Source organism: Sciurus carolinensis, chromosome 16 (genome assembly GCF_902686445.1).
Source record: "Sciurus carolinensis chromosome 16, mSciCar1.2, whole genome shotgun sequence".
Taxonomy (NCBI): domain Eukaryota; kingdom Metazoa; phylum Chordata; class Mammalia; order Rodentia; family Sciuridae; genus Sciurus; species Sciurus carolinensis.
In genome coordinates this window covers 3764483-3792240 of record NC_062228.1, presented here as the reverse complement: position 1 = coordinate 3792240, position 27758 = coordinate 3764483, and the positions used below count along the sequence as shown (strand labels likewise).

Genomic DNA, 27758 nt, shown 5'->3' with positions numbered 1-27758 from the left:
CCAGTCAAAACTAAAGCTTCTGAAAGTCCCCTGAGCTTGCTCAGAAGGGGGACACCCTGCAGTGGCCTTTTCACCAGTGAAGGGGACTTCACGGTTAAATTTAATTTTTAATGAAAACATTGGCTGAAAAATACTTGTAACATTTTAAATTTTTTTCTCCCAAAGAATGCCAGTGGTCGATCCTTAAATATTTGTTCACTTACAGGGAGTATTTTATAAATCAGTGTTGCCATGAGAGTTCTGGTGTTAGGGTAGTAAGGACTTATGGACTGCAGGACTGGTCACTTTTCCTGTGATGATGTGCATTAGCATTGATAGGACACAGTGTCGAAGCCATTTGCTGAAATCGTTTCTCAACTCACAGCCTTCTGTTGAAGGAGTTTGGAGTCAGTTTGCCAACACAGATTGCCTTTCCTGCTTTTCCTATTTTTTTTCTTTCCATCTTTTGGTTTTGGTGTCTGGCTGGGTATCATGCAAGAACTCCTGATATTAGTTGGTTGTGATCAGGTTTTATACGATACCTAGGTATGCAGGACAAGGACAGTGTAACCCAAATGGAGATGCTGGGGAGATTCTGATCTCTCTGCCAGGTGGACTTCATTCCTCCAGAGCTCTCCAGAAGACCCTCCAAGGTCAGATGGGTCTCCCATCTGGCTGTGGACCCAGGTTCAGCAGCATCCTGAGGGACCCAGTGAGCCTTGGGTTGTGGGATAATTCACAGTGCAGAGTCCCAGGGAGGCAGGGGAGGCAGGAAGGCCGGCTAAGGGACAGGTGTGCTGTCTCCAAAGGTCCTCAGTCCATGTGAACACAGGAAACCCCAATGAAGGTGAATGGGGAGAGCAATGAGAGAGGGAGCCGGAGGCCCCTCGTCCTGCCGGGTCAGGCTCCTCCTTAGCTCCTGCACTTGTGTCCTCTGAACGCTCTCAAAGTTTGGGAAAGAAGTAGTGTTCGCCACGGTGCTCATAGTCATCGTAACTCTCTATGAATACCCAGCGCGTACCACATCCTGGAGGCCACTGAGTCGCCCGGCACACGTCCCAGCCACTTGGCCAAGTCAGCCCACCTGGAATAGGAACTATTCCTGAGAACTTGCTGGGGCTCCTGGAGGGCCTCTGCCTGCAGGTGACATTTATTGCAGAGAGTGGTCAGCAAGGATGCTGAGGCTCACTGCTGGCCAGTTTTCATTCTCACTGAACATTGGCCAGTTTTGCCAGGCTAGAGGAATGCACAGCACAAAGTCCTTTGGGGAGACTGACAGTCAGCAGAGAACCCAAGAGGTTTCATTTCTGACCTGGTGGTCTTAGCTGCAAGGGGAATTTAACAGCAGAGAAACTGGACAGGGTACAGGTGGCCAAGACAGGGAAGGTCCTGAGATAGAGACATCAAAGGCCAAATTTAAGCACAGACCTCCTGACTCCAGAGAGGGCTCACTCTTGCTACATTTCAGGGTAATGAAAAGAAAGGTGTCCAAGAGACTCCTTGATTTTTCCAAAGCTTCTCTTTGCTGACCTGACATTAAGGGAAGGAGAACGTTGGCCCAGAAATTCCTGCTTCCGGGATGACTCGGTGCCAACTCTGGGGAAGCAGTCTCTCCCTCAGGGCTCCCATCTCTTCCCCGAGGCAGGCTTGGCTGGAGCCTGCACTGCCTTCTGGGCTGCCGAGCCCATTCATCCTCCTGGGCGCTCCAGAACCAGGCCTGAGTTCCAGCAGAAGGGCCTGAGCCATGGGCACCCACTCATCTAGCCCAGGTTCAGTGCACGTGCCCAGGGATGGGGTGCTGAGAAGGGTGCATGTACTCCCTAGCCTCGGGGCATCATCCTGGTGGGCAGAGGTGGGTACTGAGCGGAGGGTCACAGTTGACCATAGTGACAGGTGTGTAGGCGCTGGCAGAAGTGATGTTTAACAGGAGGGGGAAGAGCAGGCACCGCGGGGTGGATGGGGATCAAGGCAGAGTGAGGGAGGCACCATGTGAGGGGAGAGTGGGGCTGCCGAGCTGACCCCCAGATCCTCGGTAGCAAGAATCTGGGCTTCATCCCCACGGCGTTGGGACCTCGCAGGGTTTTAAGTCAGACTGTGGCACTCGTCATCCAGAGACGTGCCAGACATCAGGAGCATGTTACAGCAGAATCGTGTTTTTGTGGAGCATACCAGCCCCAGGGAGAGAGAGCGCGAGATGGAATTCTGGAGACTGCACACTCATCCTCAGCCTGGGCTTGTGCACACTCAGCGAGAATCATCTGTGATTCTCAAATACGTGGACATCTTAAAGAAATGGATTGCACACCCCAGTATTGTCTTCATGTATTGAAGTGTGAATTCAATACGAATAGGCAAAAACTTGCAATAAAAATAGCTACATGCTTTTAACTCAGCTATAAAATCAAATCAAGTTCATAACAAAATTATAAAGTACAAAGAGAGCAACCTTATTTTAATGGGACTGGTGATCTATGGAATCCCATCAGGGATGTCAGTGAGCGGTGTCCAGTGGTTCGCTTACTTATGTCGTACTGGATAACAAGTCACACTGTTGCCACTTGTGTTATCCCGCAGTTCCCGTGGGCTCCACCTGGGTGCTGCCCAGCTGAGTGCTCCTGGCTCTGGGTCTCACTGGCTGGGCCACCTCCAAGCCCACCCTGTGGCTGTTTGCAGGTCTGTTCCCTCGTCACGTGGGTCTCCCCACAGGGCTGCCTATGGCATGGCAGGTAGAAACTGAGGAGGACAGGAGAGCGTCCAGAGTCGGACACCTCAGCGCGTCACCAGCCTTGGGAATGAGGTTCCTAACTTCTGCCGTCCTCTGATCACTGCAGCAAGTCCAGGCCCCGTCCACCCTCAACCGGACGGGATCACACGACGGCATGGATGCAGGGTGGGGGTGCAGGGACCAATGGCGAGGGGTGTCTCAGGAGCAGCCCTCCACAGTGTGGAAAGAAATATTTCTGACATGAGATGATTCAGATAAAAAAGCCAAGCCCTCGGACCTGTCGTCTGCCCAAGAACTGCCTGTCGTGGTCGGGGTTTCTGCTGAGCTCTGCTCTTTCTCTAGACCCCTTCACTTTGATGACCCTCGTGCCAAGATCTTCTACTTTCATGCTTGTGTACAGAATTACACTTCCATATGTCAGGAATTCCTTCCAGTTTAGGAAGATCACCCTCAGACTCGAGTCCACCTGTCAGCAAGCAGCCTGCGAATCCCGCTCTGAAAGGCCACTTGATGACCGCGGAGCTGGCGGGTCACTGGCAGATGAGGGGCGCGCTGGGCCCGCGGAGGCTTTCTTCCCTCGTGCTCAGCTGTGCTCGACGCCACTCTTGGTGCTCGGTCCGCGGCAGGGTTCTGGGTGCGGAGCCTGCACCTCAGCACAGTCCCTGCTGGTAACGCGGCTCCACCCTCCAAGTTCCGGTGATTTACACTTGACTCACCAGTTCCACGAGGCGCTTGGTGACTCCGTCTTCTGCTAGGTGTGTGTGATGGTCACGGGTGCGCATGTGTGCTGGCTCACATCACGGCTCCGCGTTACCGCGTGTGCGAGGGAGCCCAGCGCTGGAACGTTCCGGCAGTGAGGTCTCGGGAGGCAGAGGCAGGGCCTTGACCGTGTCTGAAGGCCTCAGCGTCTGCCTCTCTTCCCACTGACAGGCGGCCAGGAAGAGTCGGCAGAAAGCACGCTCAGGGGCGCCCAAGCCCAGAGCATCTGCGGGGTGCCTGGGGGCTGATGTGACTGGCAGGGTGCCGTAGATAGCTTTGCCCCACTGGGGCCCAGGGGCCCAGCCCAGAGGCAGGAACATGTTCCCAGCCACCATGTGAGGCATCCTCCAGTGGAGAAGAGGACGGGCTGGCCCAGGCTCTCCCTGCGTCTCCTCCCTCTGTCTGTGTCTTGACCTCCAGTTCCTATAGGGACTGCAGTACAGTTGGATTGGGCCCCACTCCAGTGACCCCTGTCAGACCCTGTCTGCAGTAGAGGCATGTCCCGGGGTCACAGGAACGTCCCAGGGTCCTGGGGTAGGGCTTCTTCCCAGGAATGGGGTGGGGTGGAGTGATAGCCAGGACACGTTCCTCGTAGGAAGCGCCTGGAAGGGTGTTCTCTCTGGGGAGCTGTGGCCACGGGCGAAAGCTCTGTGCTTTTCTGTGGCGCTTGCAGAGCCTCCTGGGGTTATGTATCTGAGGTCCTGGACGCCCCGGTGCTTGGTGGGAAGTGAGCTGCCCTGACTTCCACTGGGCTTCGCTGACCTGCTGGAGCAGGGGAGAGCAGAGCACGCGGAGTTTGGCCCACGGTGCCCTCGATGCACTCAGGGACTGTGGCCGAGATTCGTGATTCTGGAGGGGGAGACACTGGGACACGATCGCGCGCTCTGGTCCAACCGCTGGCACCGGCCTCCTGTTCATCAGGTCGGTTGTTCCGCACGTTGCTCCCAGGACGACCCCATGTGCTTCTCGGGATCCTCCCATCTTTGGCTTTGTCCAGACTGGGTTTGGGGCTCTCGGGGGTGTGGGGCAGGGAGCGCTGACCCGAGCCACCCCAGCCAGCACCCTGGCTGGCTCTGAGTACGGAGGCAGGTCTGCTCAGTCTCCACGTTCGCACGCCTCACGTGGCAGTGGGTTTATTGCACGGACCGTGGAGAGCTGGGCCTGCAGGTTTCTCGTCAGCCCTCCGATGCCTGCTCCGTGGAAGTCGTGTAGGTCATATTTGTGAAAAGGTTCTTTGCCCAGTGACAGTAGCAGCAGGGTGCTGGACACCCAGGCCCTGCAGAGCACACGCTGCCCAGTGCGTGGGCTCAGGTGATGGCCAGGAGGCGGGTGCTGGTGACGCCATTCTGTTCCTCTTTCCACCTCCACACGACCTTCCTCTGGCCTCCCCCACTCTTTGTGCTGACCAGGGGTCTCCAGGCATGACTGGGGCCAGAGCAGCACCTGGGAACCCTGGGCCTGGGGGCTCCTAAGAGCTTCAGAAACCCCAGGCATGGTGGGCATACCTATAATCCCAGTGACTCCAGAGGTAGGAGGAGCGCAAGTTCAAGGCCAGCCTCGGCAGCTTAGCAAGACCCTGCATCAAAATGAAAAGTACAGAATGTGTTCTGCTGTCGTGTATAACTAATCAGAACAGGAACAAGAGCAAAGCCCCACCCTAAAAAAAGAAAGAAAAGCAAAAAGGGCTGGGGGAGAGTAGCCCAGTGGAAAGCACCCCTGGGCTCAGCCCCTAGTGTTTAAAAAAGAAGAGCTGTGTGAATCTCTGCACTCTGAGCTGGCCCCTCCCCAGGACCTCTGCTCTAGACAGTCAGCTTCTCGTTCATCCGATGACATCCTTCTGTGGGAGACCCTCTTGCAGACACTGGGCCCGGGAGCAAGGGAAGCGCCAGTTGTTCTGAGTAAGCAGATGGGCCGGGAGGTGGCGGCTGGGAAGCCTCCCCCGGATGGCGGCCTGGGGCCCAACCCTCACCCAGCACCTGCCAGGGCCCTGCTGAGGCACGCTGCTCTGGGGCCTCCCTTGGCCCACCCATCAAGGTGGGCACAGACCTGCCCACCTGGGCGTCTGTCAGGTTGAGGAGCAGATGTGCGCAGGTGATGAGCAGCTGTCTGGGCCGTCCATGCTCCATAAGTGCAGGTCGAACCTGAACCTAGGAGAGAGCGAGCCAGAGGGCACAGCGCAGGCTCGGGGACACCTGGGCCAGGTCCCGTCACCAACACGCGGCCACGGTGCTTGGGCATACACCCTCGCTGCCCACTTTGGACATAAATTGCAGGAAGGTGCTCCACCACCCCTAGACACTTCCCCGTCTGTGTCCCCGTGGCCATAGCAGAGCCCTGGACATCCACCACTGTGACCACCTGGTTAGCAGACTCCACTCACAGCTGCTCCATGACAGAAGGATCCAGTCCAGGGCGCGGTGCCCATGCTTGACAGGTCTCCCACTCGCCCTGGGCGGAGTGGCTCCTTGGGTCTTCCTTGTCTGTCATGTCCTTGACATTCTTGAAGGTCACAGTCCTGCAGACCATCTGTCCTTGTGGTCAGACTCAGGCTGTGCACTTCTGGCAGGACGTCGTGGGGTGGGGTCCTGTCCTCCCTCTGCCTGCGTTGGGAGGCTGGGACGCTGTTGTCCCCAGCCCTTGGCTGAGGTGGTATCTGCCAGGTCCTCCTCTGCAGAGCTAGCGTGTCCCCTTTGTGCTGTAAGCATGTCAGGGGGAGATGGCTCTGTGTGCCGGTGTCCCCTCTGTTCCCTTCCACCCCTGGGCTCGCTGAGTGGGCTCCTGATTCCACGTCCCTGTTTGCTCTAAGAGCCAACCCGCGCTGACGGTCATCCGCTCGTTCACAAGTGTGAGGGCACGTCCTATTTGATCATGTGAGGTCAGTCGCCGTGCTTAGTTACGTCCATATGCTCAGATTGTCCCTGATGTGGCTGGCAGAGCCCCTTCCTGGGCCTTCTGTGCCCTCTCGACTCTGCCTAGCTCCCTGTGAACATCATCTCGTCCTTTGTGAGTTAAGAGGAAATTCCAGGCTACCCTAACCCTTCCCCGCCCCAGGTCAGGAGTCAGCCTCTGCCCCCGGGGCCTTGGTGCTCTTTGCAGAAAGAAACGTGTTTAGAAATCGAGATCTGTCGTGAGATTCTCTGCTGCTGCTGTGTCCAGGCGGCGCCGTGGCTTCCAGGCCCTCTCGGGGTGTGCACGCTGTCAGGACTTTATTTAGTTTGCATCTGTGTTTAATTTTGTGTGAGCCATAGATTCTGACCCAGCCGCTCCCAGAGCCCGTGCTGGCTTCTGGTGCATTTGTGACCCTCCATGAGAACCCAGCCGCCACCAGTCTGTGCGTAGCCAGTCTCCGCATCTTGCCAACTGCCCTCCGCTCCCCAGTAACCCTGGCCCACACACAGGCCTCTGCGAGCCAGACACACTGAGCATTCTCTGCTCCCCGAGGCCCACACCAACACACGCACGCACACACATGCATGCCTACCACCTGGACTTAATCTAGGGCCTGGAAACGCCCTCTGAACCCCTCTTGACCAAGGCTGAGCTCTCCCTGCCCTTGCTCACAGCAGTCCTGGTGGTGTGGTCTCAATAGGTCCAGTTTGCACAGGAGGAAATGAGACTCAGAGAAGTCAAGGGGTTTGTGGAGGGTCACACAGCAGATGTGTGGGAGACCCAGAATCAGAGCTGGGAGCCAGCAGATGACCTGGCTGTGCTCCTGCCCCGTTTACTGCATTTCAGATTCTCTTTTCCCCTAATGCTAAAAGCCCTGGGCAGGCCACCTGAGTTCTCCCATGGTGCCCCGCTTCCCACTTGTGCACAGGGTCTTCAGTTCGGCAGGTGGATCCCTGCCTGGGGTGCCCGTGACCGGAGGCTCCCGAGCTGCTCTCTGCCCAGCACGGCCTCTGGTCAGGGCTTTGCACACACTGTCCCCTCACGGAGCCTCTCCCTCCTCTGCCCTGTCCCAGCCTTCCAGCCTGTCCTGGCTGGGAATCCGTTGCTCCTGCCTGGGCGCTGCCCCCAGGCACCACAGAGCCGGATTTCTGTGAATCAGCAGTTTACACTGTGGTTCAGGTTCAAGGAGGCCCAGAACAGTGTCCCACAGGCTCTGCCTGCAGCCACCCAGTCTCTGAGCCCAGAGACAACCCGAGTCCCAGTGCCCGTGGGTCCCGCCTGAGGTGGGCCTGGCATGGACACTGACTGGCTGCTCTGCATAGGCCAGTGTCCTCGTGGTGCCCCAGGCCCTTCCTCTCCTCTTCACCTCTAGGCTGTGTTCCACCAGTTGAGACAACAGCATGGCAGTGTCCACTGTAACTGGACTCAGAATGCCCTGCGACCCAGCAGTGCCATGCCCGGGTACATCTGAGGGCTTGTGTCCACCAGAACGTTCGCCCGGGAACGGTCACGGTCATGTGGGCTGTCACTGCCCAAGCTGGATACGACCTACGTGCCAGCCACACACAGTCATTAGATAAACTGCGCTGTACCCGGGCAGTGGAATGCATGGGACTCTGGACAGCAGCGAAGAGAAGGAATTCATCTTTAATGGCACAACATGGTGGACAATTGGGACCATATTCAGCAAGAGAAGCCAGTTGCAAGAGCCCGCGTGTGACATTTACATGAACTTCCAAGGCAGCAGAGCAAACCCCACCAACAGAAGTCAGTGTCAGTCACCTCTAAGGAGGGCGGCAGGCAGGACAGCGGTGCTGGGCGGGGAGGCACCAGGGTCTGGGGCTCAGAGAGTCGGTTCCTCTGGTGCAGGCAGGGTGGTTTTCCTTTGCTGCTGTAATAGCACCACAAACTGGTGGCTTAAAATAGCACCCAAGTATTATCTGCCAGTTCTGCAGGACAGAGGTCCAGCGTGGGTCCCCTAGGTTAACATGGAGGTGAGGGCAGGGCAGGGTCCTTCTGGAGCAGCCAGGGGGAACCTAGCTCCTGCCTTCTGCAGCTTCTCCCCTGACCCCCCTCTCACAAGGACCTTGTGGTGACATTGCCCACATCCAGGACCATCTCCCATCTCAAGATCCTCAATCTCATCACAAAGTTCCTTTTGTCACGTCATGGGGCACAGTCTCAGGGTCCGGGTTGGTGTGCATGTGCTCTGGGGTGGGAGGGGGCTCAGAATTCAGGCTCAGCATGTCTGTCTCCCTGTCTGTCTCCTGTCCCCACCTCTTTGGCTCCACTTGGAAGGTCTCCCCATCCATTTCTCCCATTTCCACAGCTCAAGACCCACCAAGGGGTTTCCTCCTGTTTTCTAGATAGTGACTGGAAGTAGTGGCTGGGCCAATCCTGCAGTCCACCACTTCAGCCTTTTCTTCATCTGTAAGACCATCGAGGGCTGGTGTGAGGCGTGAACGAGATGGCCACGTGTGTTTGGCCTCTGATGTCACAGCCTAGTGCCATGCGAGCTGGGTGGGGTGGCCTTTTATGGCCATGACATTCTGGTAGCTACTGTTCTGGGCCAGCCCTGCCTCGGGCCTTCTCCTTCCTTGTCTGCCCAGCTCCTAGAAGGACTGTAGGCACCAGCCTTGAGGCTGCACCCCGCCCACCCTGCTTCTAGGGACCAGAGGACCCCACCCTGCTTGGAACCCAGGGTGCTCCCTCTGGTCCTTGGCCCACTGCCCAGCCTTTTTCTCCTCCAAAATGGAGGCCCTCAAAGGGACCCTGGCGGGTGCGCATGGAGTGCCGGGGGATTTTCCATACCCTCTGGCTCGTCCTCCCTCCTCAGTGGTCTGGAGTAGACCACAGCAGGGGTATTTTCACAGCAAACCAGTGGCAACTTTGGAATGCATCTGGAGGCTGAGAGAACGTGTTAAAACACAGGCTGCCAGCCACCCTGCAGCCTCTGCCGGATCGAGTCCTGGATGGGACTCTAAAATCTGCATTTCTGAAAGGGTCCAGGTGACGCTGGGCTGAAGCCCACAGCGTGAGGACCATGCTGAGATTGAGACCAGATTGAGGTAAAACTGGACGGTCCACAGGGATGTGCCTGGAAGGAGGTGGGTGCGTCCCTGGTGGGGTGCACACGCCCTGGCGTCCGCTCACGAGGCGGCTGATGGCTCCTGGTCCTCACCAGCCCTGTATTGCCGCCTCCTGCTCATGGGTCTGACAGCTGCGTGTTATGCACACTTCCTGAAGGGCCTGGGCCCAGCTTCTCTCTGCCTCACCTCTCCCTCTGGAACCCAGGGCCGAGTGCTCTCGCCAACAGAGGCACTGAGTCCCCAGGCAGTGTCTGTTCACGCCTGTTCCTCCCCGGCCCGAAGGCCCCTCTTCGCTCCTCCCGGATCTCGCCTGGCCCTCTCCTCTCTCCCAGCTCCCTGATTCTCTCAGCTTGCTCATACTTGTGTGGCCTGATTCACACAGAACACACAGTCACACCTGAGTTTCAAACAAATGACAACAAGTTTTTGAGTATATACAGGTCCTGTGCGGTAATTGGCCCACCTTATGCCAAAGAGTCAAAAATATTGACTGTGCATCTGGCCCTAGGGCCTCCTGGGGGGCTGTGTTCTTGTGTGCTGAGCCTGCCAGCCCTGTTCCGATCACCAAGGACGAGGACCCTGCTGTCCCCATCTCTTGCCATCCCCGTCACCCTCAGCTCACCTGTGCTTGGTGCTCCCAGGTGCCAGGCACTGGGCTCAGGCGTCCTGTTTGCTATCCCCCGACCCCATGGCCCGTGCTGCGGGACCCCTCTGCAGAGGAGGAAGCAGGCATGCAGGAGGGTGTGGAAAAGCTCCTGCCCCCGCTCGCTGGGGTCTCAGCGTCAAGGGGAATGGAAGCCCCCGAGCTGGCTGGGAGCAGGAGGGCCAGGCCAGGGAGGCTGCTTGCCTGCAGGCCCCACGCCCTGGCTCTGAGTCCCCCTGTTCAGCCAGCGTGTGTCAGCTGGGGCCACATTTGCCCTTTGTGGCTCCCTCAGGAGCCTCTGGTGATTAGATGTCAGCCCTGAGCTGTGCGTGCTGGCGAAGCCGCTCTGAGGAGTACCCATGTCCTAGATTGTCCCCTTGGGACTAAGGAAGGCCCTGCTCCACGTCACCAGCCCCAGCTGCCCACAGAATCTGTTTGCCACAAAAAATAATACTTTGGGATCATAAAGGAAACACAGAGACCAGAAGGTCACATAGGGTATGGTTCCATTTATATGAAATGTGCGTAGTTAAAACCTCACAGACAGAAAATCGACCTGTGGTTGCCAGGAGCTGAGGGGCTGAGGTGGCATCTGTGGCAGCGAATTGAAGGGAGTGGGTTTCATACTGAGAGCGACTGGAGTCTGCCCCTGCTTCCAGGAGGGAGGGCGGGGCGTGCACACGCGCACATGTGTGACGTTCAGTGTCACTCTGGATACTGCCTGAAAAGTGACTGGGGTGTAGTCATGGCCATAGAGAACCGGAAAGCCCAAGAACAGCTGGGCTAGGGCTGGAACCGAGCACTGCAGTTGGTCCAGCGGAACTGGGTCTTAGAGCAGGGGCATCTGTCTCAGGGGCTGGCGCACATCTTCCCTTAAGGTGCAGAGCACACGCTGCTGATGCGGGAGGGCCCACAGGAGACTAGGCGCCTGTGGGATGAGCCCAGAGTCACTGCTGCGCTTCCTGGTTTGGGGCTGGGGAGAGGCGGCTGGCAAGGAGGAGAGAGGAGCTTGCATCTCTGTTCCCGCTACGGGAAGAACTTGGTCAATGCCCCCCTACCTTTCCTCCTTCCCGGTTTGCAATAACCTGCTGGAAGAGGAAGAGATGGCTATCATGTCCTGGGTGGCCAAATACCAGGAAGTGTTGCAGAAACACCTCGCCTGTCCTGATTCCGAGACCTCGCTGTGCTGTTACAGCCACCCAGAGCCTCCGGTGTTCCCTGTGGCTTCCTCCCAGGCCTGTGTCTCTCCACATGGACTCCCAGAGCTGACTGGGAGCCCCCAGCCTTATCCTGGGTTAGTTACAGTGTCTCATAGAACCAGGCTGTGATACCTCCTCTTGTCAACAGGATGCGCTCTCTACAATGTGGTGTATAATTGACCTAGATTCCCATTGCCTCAAGGTTCCAGTTCTAAATATGTGAATTACCCCCTGTTCTGAGGCCTTGCGAGTTCTATTCTATTAAACAAGTTTGCCAAAAACAGATGCATCAGTAGTAGCCCCTGACGGGAAGTAGCACAACTGTCCATCAACAGGAGAATGGATGAAGAGGTTGTGATCTGCTCGCCAGGTACAACACTAAGCACCCTGGGAGATGAGCAAGCCATTGCTACCTGCAACATCAGGCGTCACCCTCACTAATGACATTGAATGAAAGATCAGGCATGGAAGAGTATGTCCGACACATGTCACCGTTTCTGTAGGGTTCACACCCCTGCAACAACAGCCTGTGATGGACAGTGTGAGGGTGGTTGCCCTTCAGGTAGGCGGCAGCATGAAGGCACTTCCAGGCCAGTACTGCTGTCTCCAGAGGAGGCTGGTCACAGGCGACCCATGCGTGTGCGAATTCAAGCTGTTCGTGAAGGACACGCACTTCCCATTGGTGTGTTATGCTTTAAAAAGACACATCCGTGCACGCTTCCCTTTGCTAACCAGTAATGCCGCTCTTTCCACAGATTGATGGACAGTGTGAGCTGAAAGCCTCCGAGAGAGAGAGGGCAGTCACAGCTCTGCCACCCAAGGAAGCGTGCAAGTGCCACAAAGAGGATTTGGCCAGAGCGTTTCATGTAAGAACTGTACCCACTCTGGTGCTGGTTGTGTGGGGTTTGTAGATCGAGGCGAAGCGCCCAGTGCCCCACGGAGCTCTAGACTTGTGTGCACGCAGTTAAGTCATGGTTGCAGGAAAGTACCGCTTCCAGGGAGAGTCTCGTCAGGGCTACTGCCACTCAGCTAACCCTCCTGGGGCACTCCCTAGAGGCCAGCGTCCTTCACGCTCAGCACTGGAGAGGGCTGGAGGCAGAAAGGCAGGAGCCACAGGCAGGAAAGCAGGGCAGCCCAGGGTGGACCCAGGCATGTGGTTCCAGCGCTGCCTCCACCGTCTGGATCCCCATCCTTCATCTCTCATGACCCCTGGAATTGCCAGTTACTTCTACCAAATTCTCACAGGCTTCTCAGGTGCATTTGAATCCCCAGCCCTGCCAGGCAAAAGCAGCCCCCAGAACCCCCCTGGGAGGTGTGGGCCGGGCTGGCCTTCCTTCTCTCATCTTCTGAGCAGATGTTGGCAGGGTGGGCTTGCCCGTCATCGCAGCCACTCGGGAGGCTGAGACAGGAGGTCCCAAGGTCAGCCAGCCCGGCAAGTTAGTGAGACCCTATCTCAAAAATAGAAAGGGTTGAGGGGGTAGCTCAGTGGTGGAGCACCCCGGTTTGATTTTAAAAGGGCACATGTCATGCTTTCAAGGAAGCCGGAAGTCGCTGTTTGAGGCCAGTCTTTTCCTGAGAATCCAAAAGTCTGTCTCAAGTCCTGCTCGTCAGTGTTCGGTGGGAAGGAAATATTTTCTTCCCTGCCCAGATTTTCCCACCTAGAAAACCTGCTTGCTTTTCTTTCCCTATTCAGAAGAATCGGGAAGTCAGTTCAGCTTCCCTGCTGTCTCTGCCACCATATGCAGCTTCCCTGTTGACATTTACAAACAGGGAGACCTTAGCCACCAGCCAGACAACACCGCTGCCCTGTGTTACTAGTGACTCTTAAATCAGCTCCCTTAGTTCTAGCGGAGAGCTTGCAGGTGCGCCTGGCACCGTGAATGCACAAGCCCTTCCTTTAGCAAGTACCGTCGCCAGGGCGTCCTGACTGCCTCCCTTTGCGCAATTTTGGTGGCGGTAAGATCCACAGCAGTGTTCACGGTTGGCACCACCTGTGAGCCTCCGTTTGAGCATTGAGAACACTCTCGCTGTGGTGTGGTGGTCAACGCTCTCCATCTCGGAACAAGTCTCCTCTTGCGAGGTGGAAACTGTCCCTATTAAATGCCACCCCCAGCCCCAGCCTGCGCAGGAACCTGACCTAAGGGGAGTCGCTGGTTTGGTTCAGTTAACTGATGCCCCCAAGCTCCATCCACGTGGCCCAGGTCAGCAGTTCCTTCCTTTTAGAGCTGAAGAACACTGGACTGCATGTGCACCCCAAACCTGTTCACCCAGGCGCCCGTCAGTGGGCACGGGTCCCCTCCTCTGCCAGAGCGCGGTATGCAGACCTCTCTGAGACCCACTTTCGGTTCTGTGGGGTGTATGGACGTGGTAGTAAAATTGCTGGGCCAAAAGCTAATGGTGAGCTTCATTTTTTGAGGAAATGTCAGATTGTTTTCCATTTACACTCTCAAGGCTTATAAAAAAAAAAAGAAAACACGTGTTCCTGCACTTCCGGAATCCCACACGCAGTCCCCGTTGCTAACTTGTGGCCCCGTGCCGTCTCTACTGTCACCATAGAAGGATCTGTGCATTTCCCTTCCTGCTCTGCCTCATCCGCTGGGGTCTCTGAATGAACCCCTCTCTTCTGGAAACGAGCCTGTCCTTGTCCCCTGCAGAAGGGGCTGGCTGTGGAGGGGGTCTGCTGCTGGGGCGGTCCTGGCAAGGCCTCGGTGAGCTCCAGCACGGCCGGCTCCTTCCAGGTGGACTTGCACAAGGGACTGTCGGAGTTCGCGGTGACACAGCGCAGGCTGGTCCACGGCTGGAACGAGTTTGTGACTGACAACGCCGAGCCTGCATGGAAGAAGTACCTGGATCAGGTGGGTCCACAGGTGCCCAGGCCAGGCGGGGGAGCTCCAGACCCTCTGTAAATATTGACTGAAGGTGTCTTGGACAGGACCTGCCTGGGGCTGGGGTGGGTGCTCTACAAGGTAAGAAGTCTCGCCCTTCCTTCAGGCTGCTCTGAGCTGGCAGAGGGCACCTCACGTAGGTGGCCAACAGTCCGGTGCTATGGCCAGGAGGGCACCTACCGTGAGCCAGGCCCACTTAGTCCTCCTCCTCATCCTCCTCCCGTTTTGGAGAGGGGAGAGAGAAGTGCAGAGACACTCAACTATTTCCCCAGTGCGTGCAGGGTTACCAGAATTAGAAAATGAAAATATCGGATGCCCTGTTACTTGTGGATTTCATGGAGATAAGAGGCGGTTTGAAGTGTGCATGTCCCGAGTTTTGCAATAGACATAAGCACGCTTTTTAACTGGTCCTTGTTCGTCTGAGAGTTACATTGGGTGTCCGGTGTTTTATCTGACAACCCGACCCTAAGGTCACACGGAGCAGTAAGGGGCGGTTGACGGGTGCAGCAGGCTCTGGCTCCAGAACCTGCATCCTTGCGGTAGTGTGGTGCCGAAGAGGCCCACGGGAAGCAGACGAGAGCGCAGAGGCGCTGTAGGTTCCTCTCTGGAGGTCGCACCTGCCACCGGGACCAGGCAGGAAGGCCCATCAGCAGGAGCTTCCCAGAAGCCTCAGGGCACCGGGTGGCTGGGTTCCAGCTCCTCCCCATTCCCTGGCTCCTGGGCTCCTGGGCAGCTGTCTTCCCGTTGCCTCCATGGATAGGACCAACCCCAGTCCCATCAGCATCCTTCACCTCCATGTCCTTGTGGTCCCCGTGCTCACTGGGCAACTCTGAGGGCCTGGAGGATGTGCTTCAGGGAAGCATTCTGCCACCAAAATGGGTTCCGAGGTGGGCAGGTGGCTGGCCAGCCCTGGAGCTGCCCGGAACTCTAGTGTTGGGAAGAGGGAGAAGAGGCCCAGATGGCTGTGCGGGGTCCCTCTCCCCTGCAGCTGGGGCCGCCTTTGCCACTAGGACCCCCGCTCCCTCCCCATTTCCCCTGGTGGTCCTCTTTCCCACCTTTCCCTGTCAACACGTGCTCTGAGCCTTTTCCTCCCACCAAGGGCTCGCCTCCACGGCCAGCCAGGGCCCCTCCAGAGCGACATCTCAGATCTCTTACAGAGAGACCTGCTTGTCCGTCATACCCTCTGTGCGCAAGCTGGCCTCTGTGGACTCCGGCAGGGGCACAGGCTGCGTGTGGCTGGGGTTCCGGGGTCCTGGGCTCACTTCTGGCTTCCCTGTCCAGCTCCTGCTTGGCCAGGTGTCTGTCTCTCGTGATGGGACTTGCCACCTTATGGGGCGGGCCGCTGCTGTCTCCTGAGTTCCCATTAGGCCCAGGGTCAGCAGATGAGAATTGGCTGGCCCCAGGGCTGGTGCTGGAGCTCAGTGGGGAGCAAAAAAAAAAAAAAAAAAAAAAAAAAAAGAGAAAGAAAGTAAGATCATTGATTAGAATCGGATAGCCCGGGTCAAATCCCGGCCTCCGCTCAGGTGTCTGAACAGGTTACTCAACACCTCTCCCGCGGGCCTCAGCTTTTCCTGGTGAGAAAATGAGAGTAATAGATAGCGCTGGCTTGCGTGTTACCTAAGCCTGGCAGTGTCCAGCGCTGGTAAAGCCTGTCCCACCCTCTTCCCTGGGGGCCACCTGGCCCTGGTCAAGCCCAGCAGTTTGGCTGGACTCAGGCTGGTTCTCCTGGACGTGGGTCCCAGGGCCAGCCTGTGGCTTTCGAGCCTTAGGTTGCTTATTTTCCAAGCAGGGGTACCGGAGGGTCCCTGTGTCCTCGGTTGGTTTCCCCACATGCCTGGAACTTGGCGCTTTGTGGTTGGTTTGCTAGAATTGGGGTCTGACAGAGCCCACCCACTGCACTGCCATTGGGCGGCATGTCCCTTAAGGCGCCCTCAGAGGTCCTCACAGTCTGTGGATGGTTTGTTTGCGTACTGAGGACCTCACCCTCATGAGGAAGGCTGTAACTTTGTCAGTGAGGTCTGTCTTGGACACTTTGGTGCAGGTCTCAGGTTTCTGTGGGAAGTTCCTCTGCTGTCCTGTCTACTGACCCCACTCCCTGTGGTCAGGGCTAGGTGCTGGGGTTCATGGGCACACTGGCTTCGAGGTGTGGCTCTCTCTCTGTGGAGACCCCCATTCCAGCCCAGCCCAGCCCAGTCCTGGTGAAGATAAATTGGCAAACTGCCCATTGATTTGAGGCCTAGATCTGGGTCCATCTTCCTGGGTGGCCACTGTCCTGCGTTCAGTCCGTCACCAAGTGCCTTTCATGATCGGTCTGGCTCTCCTGGTGGCCACACTTATCGAGCGCCTTCGAGGTGCTGGCCACTCTGCCTGCATCGACAGAGCTCACCCACCAGGAGCCCCTGGGGCTTGGTGGAGTCAGAGGTGTGGGGTGTCTCGGGGTCATGGTGGAGGCTCAGATTGCTGAGACCTGGCCCAGCACGCCACCCTGCAGGCCAGTTCTAGGCCCCGAGAGGACTAGGGACCTCAGGACGGATGTGGCCTGAGTCCTGGGGAAGTGTCCTGTGGTCAGTGGAGGCAGCTGGGCAGCCTCGTAGAAGAGTCTAGCTAAGAAGGGGCAGTGGCTTTGGGCTGCTCACCCTGAAGCGTCACCGTCTGGGAGACCCGACTCAGGGCTGCGGTGTGCTGCCCCCAGAGCTCTGCAGAGGAGCAGCTCGTGGGGGCCGTGGGGGCGAGGCCGGGCTCGGAGCCCCACCGCCGCTCTGGCCCGAAGCTGGAGCGCTGCTCGTTCCAAGAGCAGCGACACGTGTGACCACATTTCCCTTCGTGCCCCGGCTGTCGGGAAGCCCAGCATCCGACACGTAGCCCTGCTTCAAACCGCCGTGACTGGCTCGCTGAATGTGGACCCTTTCTGATCCTGACCTTTGCTGTGCTCTCCTCCTTCCTGTTTCCCTGTGCTGGTACCTGTGCTCGTGTCTGTAACACGAGCCTCCCGCAAGCGAAGGGCAGGTACGCGTGAGAAAGTGCTTCCGGGACTTTGGAACACCTGTTCTGCAGGGAACATCACCGCGTCCTGCAGAGGCTGTTTCAGGATCAGACTGGTGTCCATGCTTGGGTCTGTGACGTGCAGGGCGGAGGGGCTTGTGTGGCAAGAGAGAACTTGGCCATGTTGGCTGGCGTCCCGCCACGGGTCCCTGCTCGGGGAGATGTGGAAGGCGGGACCAAGACTCGGAGGCGGGGCCCGCGTCTGGATGGGGACGTGTCAGGAGGGCTCGGCGGTGGGATTTCAGGCAGCACCTGAGCTCTCAGCCAGGGAAGGGCTGACCGGAAGCCTGGCCTTGCCTGAGGACTGAGGTGAGACGCCCAGGCTGGCCTCCGACACTAAGAGCCTGCCTGTCCGTCCCCTGTCTTCCAGTTTAAGAACCCCCTGATCCTGCTGCTGCTGGGGTCTGCCCTGGTGAGCGTCCTCACCAAAGAGTATGAGGACGCGGTCAGCATCGCCATGGTGAGTGCGAGGCACCCGCTCCCGACGAGGCTGCCCAGGGGCCACTCTCTGCTCACGAGAGAAAGAGAGTCGACTGTGGAAAAAAAAAAAAATAGAGGGAAAAAGAAAGCAAATGCACATCTTTTTTTACCCCAATATCAAGGTGTGACCTGGCCAGTCCTCTTGGTGGACATGAGCTTGCTTCGAGTTCTTTGCTAGGAAGAGGGTGGCAGGGAGCTCCTTTCCGTGCTCCCTGGGATGGAAGGGCTGGTCCTGGGCTACATGTTTACCTTGTCAGGAGTGGCTGCCCTTGACCCATGACCCAGAGATAAGCACCTTTTAAAAAAAAAGGTGCGTCTTTTAAAATGTTTTATTAGGATGAAATTCACATAAACGCCGGGTCATTTTAAAGCGGCTGATTCAGTGGACCGCAGTCCACCCCTTCCTCTGGCAGCCGTCACCTCTGTGGATCTCCAGACGCCTTCAGCAGCCCCCAGGAGACCCTGCCTCCGAGCCGTCGTTCCCTGACGGCTTCCTCCAGCCGGTGACCACCGCTGGCCTCGTCCCTGGGCCACAGTGTGAGGGCCGCTGCTGACCGCCTCCACGGCGGTCACCCCCGCTTGCCATTTGTGCAAATCGTTCTTTTAAAATCCAAAGCAGACCCCTCCGCACACGACCCCAGCTTTGCTCAAACGGCTGCGGCCACACCCTCGCTGGCAGGCGTGGAGCCGTGTCCTCCAGGTGGCACTGAGCGGGAATGGCGGTTTGTGAAGGAGGATGCCCCATCACACGCTGTTGTGTTGCGCATGTTCTGTGCAGAAAAATCTAGATGGGGACCCAACATGGGCCCCTCAGGAATTGTGACCCAGTGGGAGTTTTTTGCTCTTTCGGGGGGTCGGGTAGGAGGACACCGTGTCTGTTTCCTAAATTTCCTCATGAAAGGAAAGGAAGCGTGTCTGGAAGGCACCGGCCTCCCCCGGGCTCTGGCCTCCCAGCCTCCTGGCCTCGCTCATGCCCATCCCCTCCTCCCCCAGGCTGTCCTCATCGTGGTCACTGTGGCCTTTGTCCAGGTGTGTATTTCCCAGTGCCCGGCAGGTGACCTGGGCAGGGGCTGCTCATGGCCTGCCCCGCTTTGAGCAGCCTGTCCCATGTGATTCCCGCCAGGAGTATAGGTCGGAGAAGTCTCTGGAAGAGCTGACCAAGCTGGTTCCTCCGGAATGTAACTGGTGAGTCGGGGCTTCCCTGGGACCTTGAGGCTCAGAGGAGTCGGTGGGCCGGTGAGCTTGGCAGACGCTCTGCAGAAGTCGTGTCCTTTGTCTTGTCCACTAGGAGTTATGAGACCTAGTCTGTCTGGACAACTGGTGGCTGTGTGGCCTCGGACAGGTCATTCAACCTCTCTGGGCCTCCACTCCATCATCGGTGTATAAACCAGGGTGCTCAGCCTCGGGGCTGTCGGTACAGGAGGGGCTTGGGTAGAACCTGGGGAGTGGGTGCACTTTCTCTCAGGGGAGGGGCAGGGAGGGGTCCTGGGTTCTCAGAGGGTGACTCAGAAGAGGTCCAGTCCCAGGGCTCGGCACACCTGGGCAGCAGCACAGCCGCTGGGCGGCGTGGACGGGGGGTGTGAGCACCGGGCGTTTGCTCCGCTGCCCTAGGAGCCTCTCGCCTGCCTGGACGTTCCCATTCTGACAAGCACTGCCGCAGCTCTTACCAGAATGTTCCATCACATGATGGACGCAGACCGTCCGTCACGCCTTATGCAGCCTGGTGCCAGAGAAGCTTCCAGAACACCCTCTGACCCGTTCGGTGCAGCATCCCACCGTGCGTGCCTACTGTGGACTTCAGATGCGGCCCAGGGAGGGGTCTTGGGCGGCTCGGGCAGACCCTCCGCCAGGGCCTGAAAGGAAGCTCACAGGAAGGAAGGGCGGCGGCCTCCGAGTTTGATTCTCAGCTTGCCAACAGTTCATGTTTATGTCCTTGTAAAGAGTGGAGTGACTGCACAGAAGGGCAAAGTCTTCTCCCGACCCTGCTCGCGGTCGCGGCCCTCCCAGGCCGAGGTGGCCTCCTGGGAACCTGTTGTTGCTTGAAACGAGGCGACGGAGCCTCCTCCCGACCCGAGCTCTTAAACTCAGGAGGACGGCAGCTCGCTGTGGTTCTGAAGGACACATCTGGGGAAGAACCTCAGCACACGGTCGGCATGGTTTAAACACCCAGCCTTGGCCTCTCGGGCGGGCGGACAGTTGCATTACTGACGTCCCAGCAGCCACTTCTGAAGGAATCCCGTTCCCCTGAGCGGCAGAGGTGGGCCGCGGGGAGTTGGAAGAGCACGGAAGTCGTCGGAGCACCGTGTCCCAGACCTGCTCACCAGGCAGGGGCTCCGCCCTGTGGCCCCTTCGGATTGCCTCCATTCTCTGTGCAGTCTTCACATATTTATTGAGCGCCTACTGTGTGCCAGGGGAGACTGCACTGAGGCGGCACCAGAGGATGGAGTGAAGGCCCAGCCTTGGGAGCTCACGGCCTAGCAGGCAGTTTGGAAGCAGGATGCCGTGGGTGCGGTGGGGGCTCCCGAGCCCAAAGCCCGCAGAGATGTAGTGGTGATCGAGGCGGGCGGGGACAACTCTAGCTGTCACCAGCTGCCCTGACCTGACATTTACGGAGGAGCTGACATTTGGTCGAGGTCTGCGGAAGAGGAACCAGCCACGGGAGAGCAGCAGGAACAACAGGTGGATCTTCCAGAGGTGCTCTTGGCTACAAGGAACAGGAAGCTCATTTGTACAAACCACAGGAGATTGACTTTTCTCATAACAAGGGCTCTAAGGCAGGGTCAGTGGAGTTAGTTATTGGTTAATCCATCTGGCACCGAGGCCTGGTCTCTTTACCCTTTGCTCGGCCATCTTTAGCTCTTTGGCTTTGTTCTCTGCGTGGCTCTCCTCATGGTCCTGAAGAGGCTGCCATGGCTCTAGGCTTCATAGCCAAACATGCTAAGGTCCCACAGAAGAGGCCGTTTGTATGTGTATGGTGTGAGGAGACCTTTCCTGAGCCCCAGGGGCCAGGGTGGCGTGAGTGTCCATGTCTAAGCCTGTGCAGGTGGAGATGGGCCCACTGTGCCGAGCTAGCCAGGCAGGACCCACTGCTGGAGCTCATGGCGCTGGGAGAAGGGTGGATCCTGAGCAAGACCTAACTGTGCACTAAGAAGGGAATGGCTACTCCATCAGTCGAAGCCTGCAGAGCCCTGGAGACCAGAAGTTGCTGGGTGTGTTCAGGACTGGATGGAACCAGGAGCAGGGCTGGCAGGTGGTGGACCACCGGGAGGACTCAGCAGGACTTGGGTTTGATTCCAAGGTCCTGGGAGAGGCTTGGAGGGTTCAGAGCAGGAGTGAGCAGTGGCCTGACTCCTGCGTTGCCCGAGCTCCCTGGCTGCCCAGTGTGGGTGAACCAAGGAGGGCAGAGGGGGAGAGGAGGCCGCTGGACTGACCAGGGCCGTGGGGAGTGAGTTCCAGGGGAGCCCTTACTGCACAGCTGTCTGTGTCCCAGGGCAGATGGCCATGCCCTGGGGAAGGTGGTCCTGAATGTGTGGGCATTGAGGCTGGCCCCAGGTCCGCCCAGGCTGTCCCCTAACCTCCGAGCTGGGCTCTGCCCTCAGAGTGCTGTGTCCTCTAAGCACAGGAGGTGGCTCACTGGAGCTCATTAGGAGGCCTCAGAACTGATGACCTGTCCCCGTGGAAGCTTCCAGAAAGCTAGTGGCCCGGTCATGCTTGCAGGCAGAGTAAAAGGCAGTAGCCTCATTTCTTGAATGATGTCCAGGGTCCCCAAGTTTAAAGAAAAACGAGACTGTGAAGCCACAGGGCTTGTCCACATTGAAAGGCCAGCGCGCCTCACTGCTGCCTCCCCAGCCCGTCAGAGGGCACGGAAGCCGCGGTCAGCACACTGCCTGTCTCTCCCACCCAATGCAGCACCAGGGAGGGGACGCTCCAGCACCTGCTCGCGCGAGACCTGGTTCCCGGAGACATCGTGTCCCTCTCCGTTGGTGACCGGATCCCTGCGGACATCCGCCTCACGGAGGTGAGTGCCCATGTTCCCACCCCGGGACATGCACATGCACACGTGCCCACATGCCCACGAGCCCACGAGCCAATCCACGGTAGCAAGCGCTGATTCTGAGCATTGAGCGCCTCACCCAGGGTTTGCCAAGTGCTTCTTCTCATGTGAGTAAGTCTCCCCCACACACCACCGTGGCTTCACCCTGGGGCCTCGGTGGCCCGAGTCAACCTGGTCACTGTCACCCTGCGCGTCCTGAGTTCTTACCCAGCGTGTGGTCAGCATGGTCCAGCTGGCTGCTAGTCACCACTGCTGACCTCTGACTCGCCTGGTTCACGAGTCAGATGCCCCCGAGGTGGTGCGTACGGTGACACCTGCCATCTCTGAGCTTCGGTGCTACCCGTGGACAGGCATCATGGGGGCTCAGAGTGTGTCCCCCGTGGACGAGGCTGGCGAGGAGGTTTCCTAGTTGCCAGCCTGCAGTGGCGCACAGTGGGGATGAGGGAAGACACGGGCGTCGATCACGTCGATCACTGCCCGGCAACCAGGAGGCGGGAACACAGAAAGGGCAGCCGCAGCGTCCTCCTGGCATGGGGTGGGGCAGCCTCACGGAACTGTCCAGGCTCCCTGAGTTCCTCGCACGCTCAGGGAAAGGCGAGGCCCTGCCCAGCGCACACGGCCACGGAGCGGTCTGCTCTGCAAACCCCCCAGGAGCGTGGGGCTCACAGCTGTGGTGAAGGGCTGAGTCTGACTGACATGTGGACCCGGCCACAGCTGGACCCTCAGAGGCACTGGAAGGGACAGGTGCTCGGAGAGGGGCGGAGGCCAAGGCCCGCGCCAGTGGAGCCCAGGCAGGGCCACGGGGACTCCCTGTGGACAGGGCGGGCCTGGTGAAGGTGGACTCCCTCCAGGCAGGGGCTGGGGTCTGGACACCGGGCAGCCACGGTGCCAGTGTGGGACAGGGAGAGGCCACGAAGAAAGGCATCGGTGCCCTAGGCCTGAGCTTGAGCCTGGGTTTGAACCCGGTCTGCAAACCACACTGTGTGACCTTGAGAAAGTCACTTAAGGTCTCTGTTCCTCCATTTCCTCCTCTGTTAAAGGGGGTGCCGATGCTCGCAGTGGGGTTGCTGAGACTAAATGGTCTTGGTGCAGAGTGCCCATCAGCTCCTGGCAGGGGCACAGGGGGGTGAGCTTGGCTGCTGGGTTGGTGCCCTGACCCTGCATCTCCCAGAGTGCAACTCAGAGGGACTTGCCTCTCTGAGCCTCAGTTTCTTCTTCGTCTCGGGTTCACAGGGTCACTGTGAGGAGGAGATTTGCTGTGGCCCACCGTGTGGCGTCAGCAGCGTTTTGAGTTCTGAATGACACCTTGGGCTCCCTCCTGCCCTTCTTATGGGGAGTTCAGATGTCCCCTGGGTACTGATAAGGCGAGGCGACGTCACGGGCGCTCCACTGGACAGTCGCTTGCTCTGCTGACTCAGGGGAACCTTCGTACCAGCCGCCAAGCTCCGCGATCCAGAAGTGCTTTGCTAGACACTCGTCTCAGGTCCAGGGGGTGCGGGAAGCATGGATGTGCAAAGCTCTCAAAGTAACCACAGCCGTCCCCAGGGTTCCTAGGGACAGCAACGCGCCTTCTCTTCCACAGGCAGGCCGGAGGTCCTCGTGGCCCGGCAGGAAGCAGGGTGCGCTGGCTCTCCCTGCCTCTGGAATTAGCGGGAGCAGAGCTGGAGCTCTCAGCTCCAGGCATCGCTGGGCGGGAGTCCCGCTCTGCTGGGTCAGCCCTGGTGCAGCCCCGGGGGACGCAGCTCTGCGTCCCTGCTCAGGCCAGGCCCGCCGGGGTGGCAACTACCAGGTGAGGGCCTGGGACCCGGTCCTGTTTGTGGCCAGCTCACATCCTCCCTCGTGCCCCGATCCCTGCCCTGAGATCCTGTCCCCTGGGTCACCAGAAGCTCTGCACCGTGGCCCCACAGGGTCAGCTGCTCCTCCCCGTCCAGAGCCCTGGCCCTTGGCTTTCCTTGTACAGAGAGCTAACAAGCCGTGCTACCTGCAGCCCCATCACCCGCTGCGACGCCCCAGTCGCCATAGGTCCCAGTGCCCTGCAACGTGGGCACAGTGGTGAGGGCCCCTGAGGACGTGTATCTCGGAGCACGTCCCTGTGGTTAAGTGACACGTGACCGTGTGTCACAGGCTGTGCGTCTGTGCTCGCCACCGTGTGAAAATTCCCTCATCTCCTTAAGAGACTGCGGGGCTGCTGGGTGGGCGCAGGAGCCCAGGATTCCCGACTGCGAGGCTCGCCGGCCGGGACGGCCAGGGCTTCCTGGAGACAGCAGCTGGGGCTGTCCTCCAAGGCAAAGGAAAGGCTCAGCGATGCTCGCAGAGGCCTGAGTTCTGCGCCAGGGCCTGACCTCGGCCAGTCAAACGCTGCTCACCCCGCACCAGGCCTCCCCTCAGGGCCCTTCCTGCCTGGACCCTCTCCCACCTGCCACCAGCCCGCTCGCCCCTCGTCCCTCCTCCAGCCTTGGCCCTATAGGGCGTCCCCCACACCCTGGCTTCACCCCAGCGGTCACTGGGTCTCTGAGTTACTTGGCCCCCTCCTCCTGGGGCTGGGGGCAGAGGTCCCTCTCCAGCCCGAGGCAGCCACTCCGGCCCCTCTGAGCACCTGCCACCTCTGCTTCCCTGCCCACTCTGCAGAGTCGCCTTGGTCTCTTCTCTGTCCCCTTCCTCAAAAGAAAAGAGAAGAAAACCTTCAGAAACACTGTGGATTTACCGAGAGGTTGAGAAGCTGGTGAGGGGCCGCAGCCCCTCTGTGATGACGGTGACCTTGCTCAGCCATGTCGGTCACGGCGGGCGATCCGTCTCTGTCCATCCTCAACAGAGTGCACCCTTTTCTCACATCCCTAGTGTCCCTACGGCCTTCCTCGGCTCCAGCAGCCCACGTGACATGCAGTGGCCGCGTCTCCCTAGGCAGGGACGTGCTTGTTGTCATGACCTCGAGGGGGTTGAGTCACCTTCAGAGACGGTCCCAGGAACATTATGACTTCCCCTCGCTCCTCACTGTCCCAAGAGTGAGAGGGCCAGGGCTGGGAGGCTGGGCATGTGGACTGCAGCTCCCGGCCGTGGGCTCTGGTCAGTCAGGGAGGAGATGGGCATTGCCCAGGCAGGGGTGGCCCTGCCTCCCTTGGTGACTAGAAGCAGCAGGGCACGTGTTTCTCAAAAATGGCTGTTGAATTTGGTCTGAATTGGAACTCTCAGGCCTGTGTGGGCTTGTGGAAGATGGTGTCCCTCTCTGTGTTGTGACCAGGACCCGGGGATACCGCCCATCCGGGGCCCCTTAAGTGTCCTCAGCCGTGCCTCACGATGGTCTGGCCACCAGCGTCTCGAGTGGGGTGCGCTGCTCTGTGCCCAAAGGCGATCGTGAGAGATGGCGAAGAGCGCGGGTTCTGGAACAGACTCCGCTCAAATCTCTGTGGACACTTGTGCAAGATGCTCAGTCCCTCTGTGCCTCGGTGTCTCCAGGTGTAAATGGAGAGGACAGTGGGCCGTGAGCGCCGAGAGGTCTGAGCCTTGGGGTCCTCAGCCCAGGCTGGCAGGTGGCTCCTTCCTGGGGGCGTGGGTGCTTCCCTGCCCCTGTGGGCGCTTCTGCTGACCTAACCTCAGCGTGTCCCTGAGACCCTCGCTCAGAGCCACAGCGGTGAGCTCCCAGCTGAGCCGCTCCTGAGGACAGAGGCCCATTCTGGCTCATGGCTCTGGAGGTTGGGTGGAGGCCTGCTCGGGCGGGCCCTTCCTGCTGGCAGTGCCAGGGCAGCCCAGGCGTCAGATGGCAAGAGGAGGCGTGGGCACCGGCCCCCTTCTGTTCTCGCCCCTCTCTGGAAGGCCACCAGGATTCGGTCACGGGGCTCCACCCTGCTGACCCTTCCTAGTCCTGTCCCTCCAGAGGTCACTCTGAACACCAGGCAGATGTCTCCACCCTCTTGATGCCTCACCTGGGGACTGGATTTCAACACACAGACCCTGGGGGACCCTGAAGCTGCATCCGAACCAGAACACGTGGTCACTGTGCAGGACTCTGGGGAACCACAGCCCACGGGGACCGCGGCTGTGGGTGGCCTGCTGGGTTGGGAGGAGGCTCAGGCGCTTTGAGAGTTTCCTGTAGAAGAACCCTTGCCTTGTGCTCTCAGTCGTGTGGGGATCTGAGTAGCTTTCAGAGGCGGTGGGAGATTTGTTTTCCAAGGGGGCGGCGTGTGCAAAGGTCTTGCGGCTGGCGGAGGCAGGGAGGCCCTGAGTCTGACGCTCATTCCCGAGCCCGCGCCCTTCCCTGCCGGACATCCGTTAAGGTGCTAGATGCCATTCTGGGCAGCTGAACCCAACAGGCAGAGCCAGGGGCAGCTCCCGTGGTGTCTCCCCTTGTGCCCTAGGTCACAGGCCTCCTGGTGGACGAGTCCAGTTTTACTGGAGAGGCCGAGCCGTGCAGCAAGACGGACAGCCCCCTGGCGGGCGGGGCGGACCTCAGCTCGCCCAGCAACATCGTCTTCATGGGCACCCTGGTGCAGTGCGGGAAGGGCCAGGTAAGCCGCGGCCCTGGGGGCCTCCCGCGCCCAGCCTCCCTGCCTCCCGTTACACCGCTCTCCTCCCCTTCTCCCGAGCACAGGGGATCGTGATCGGAACAGGGGAGAAGTCTCAGTTCGGGGAAGTGTTTAGGATGATGCAGGCTGAAGAGGTAAGGGCTGGGATGCAGCTCGGTTGGTAGAGTGCTGGCCTCGCACGCACGAGGCCCTGGGTTCAACCCCAGCACCGCAAAAAGAAAAGGCAGCCTGGGTCTCGCTGCTGGGATCACGCCTACTAAGCGCACGGTTCTCTCCCTTCCAGACGCCGAAGACTCCTCTACAGAAGAGCATGGACAAGCTGGGGAAGCAACTGACGCTCTTCTCCTTCGGCATCATTGGTGAGCCACATGGTTTCCTGCAGGGCCCAGGAGACCTGGGGACTGTCCTGGGGCAGCCCCCAGGTGTCCCTCCAGGCTCTCAGGGTCGGGGTCAGAGACGCTCCAACAGCTGCAAGAGGTTTCGCCTCAGAGCGGCTGAGTGACTGCCAGGTGGCTTCAGAGGCAGTGGGGGCACGTTCCTGCGCCAGGGGCTTTCCTGGAGCTCCCTCAAATGCCGCCCTGGCGGGGCCCCTGCCTGTTGCTCCCCTGCCTCCCTCCCGGTCCTTGGAGGCCACCTTTCCACTGCGCCAGCCCCTGGGGAACAGCAGTGGGCTCCTGGGGAGCTTTCGAGGCATTTCCCGGCGGAGTCGTCACTTCTGCCCGTTTCCCTCAGCCAGAATGGCGTCACAGGCCTCCCTAGCGGCAAGGGAGGCTAGAAAACAGTTCAGCCGCGAACCCAGCCGCGCTTCTGGCCTCCGAGCGGTGCTTGGGCTGGCGCTGCCCGGTCTTTCGGCAACACACCACATCACTGCGGGGCTTCAGAGCTGGACTAGGCCTCAGCCCTGACATCCCACGGGGCTGCGAGGGCCCCTCACCTCCTTCCTGCTCTGTCCAGCTCCAGCCTCCAGCTGTGTCCTTCACTCCCAGCCTTCAGGGTCAGCACCTGGCTGAGCTCGATTCTCGGTCAGCCTTCGTTTATTTGATCGATAAGGGAGCAGATGGACAGGCGCTGCCTGAGTCTGGCCAAAACCACGAGCCAGAGAACCTTCTCGGAGAAGCAGCGCCCCTCCTCGCAACAGGCTTTTTGTGTACCTGGCCACCCAGAGGCGTCAATTTGGGGTTGCACACGCATCAGACATTTCTGGCAGAGTAAAATTCCCCGGGGCCCTGGCTACCCCCAGGCCTCTGGAACACTCTAGAGCAGGAGTTGGAGAGGGTGGCTCCCAGGCCGACTCGGCCGGTCGACTGCCTGTTTTGTATGTCCGGCAAGCAGGGAATGCCTCTCACATTCCAAACAACTTTTTGAAACTCAAAGCAAGAGTAGTAGTGGAAATGGTACGCGATTCCAGCATCGGTGCTCTTGGGTGGCGCTCCGCAGGGGCGCAGGCCTGCCGCTTCTTGGGCTGTGCGGCTGTCACAGCTGCAGGCGGAGTTG

The 27758-nt window shown here is 59.1% G+C and overlaps 1 protein-coding gene across 2 annotated transcripts in view; it reads left to right on the top strand.

The window, feature by feature from the left end:
- The window catches only part of Atp2c2 (ATPase secretory pathway Ca2+ transporting 2), a 56554-nt gene that overhangs the window by 8923 nt on the left and 19873 nt on the right, over nt 1–27758 (top strand). For both annotated transcript variants that reach the window (XM_047527368.1, XM_047527367.1), the window contains exons 2-10: nt 12039–12149; nt 14022–14138; nt 17581–17670; nt 18684–18719; nt 18814–18875; nt 21600–21708; nt 26097–26246; nt 26330–26398; nt 26548–26623. In XM_047527368.1, the coding sequence (XP_047383324.1) occupies nt 12039–12149; nt 14022–14138; nt 17581–17670; nt 18684–18719; nt 18814–18875; nt 21600–21708; nt 26097–26246; nt 26330–26398; nt 26548–26623 (820 nt within the window). The remainder of the gene's footprint in view (nt 1–12038; nt 12150–14021; nt 14139–17580; nt 17671–18683; nt 18720–18813; nt 18876–21599; nt 21709–26096; nt 26247–26329; nt 26399–26547; nt 26624–27758) is intronic.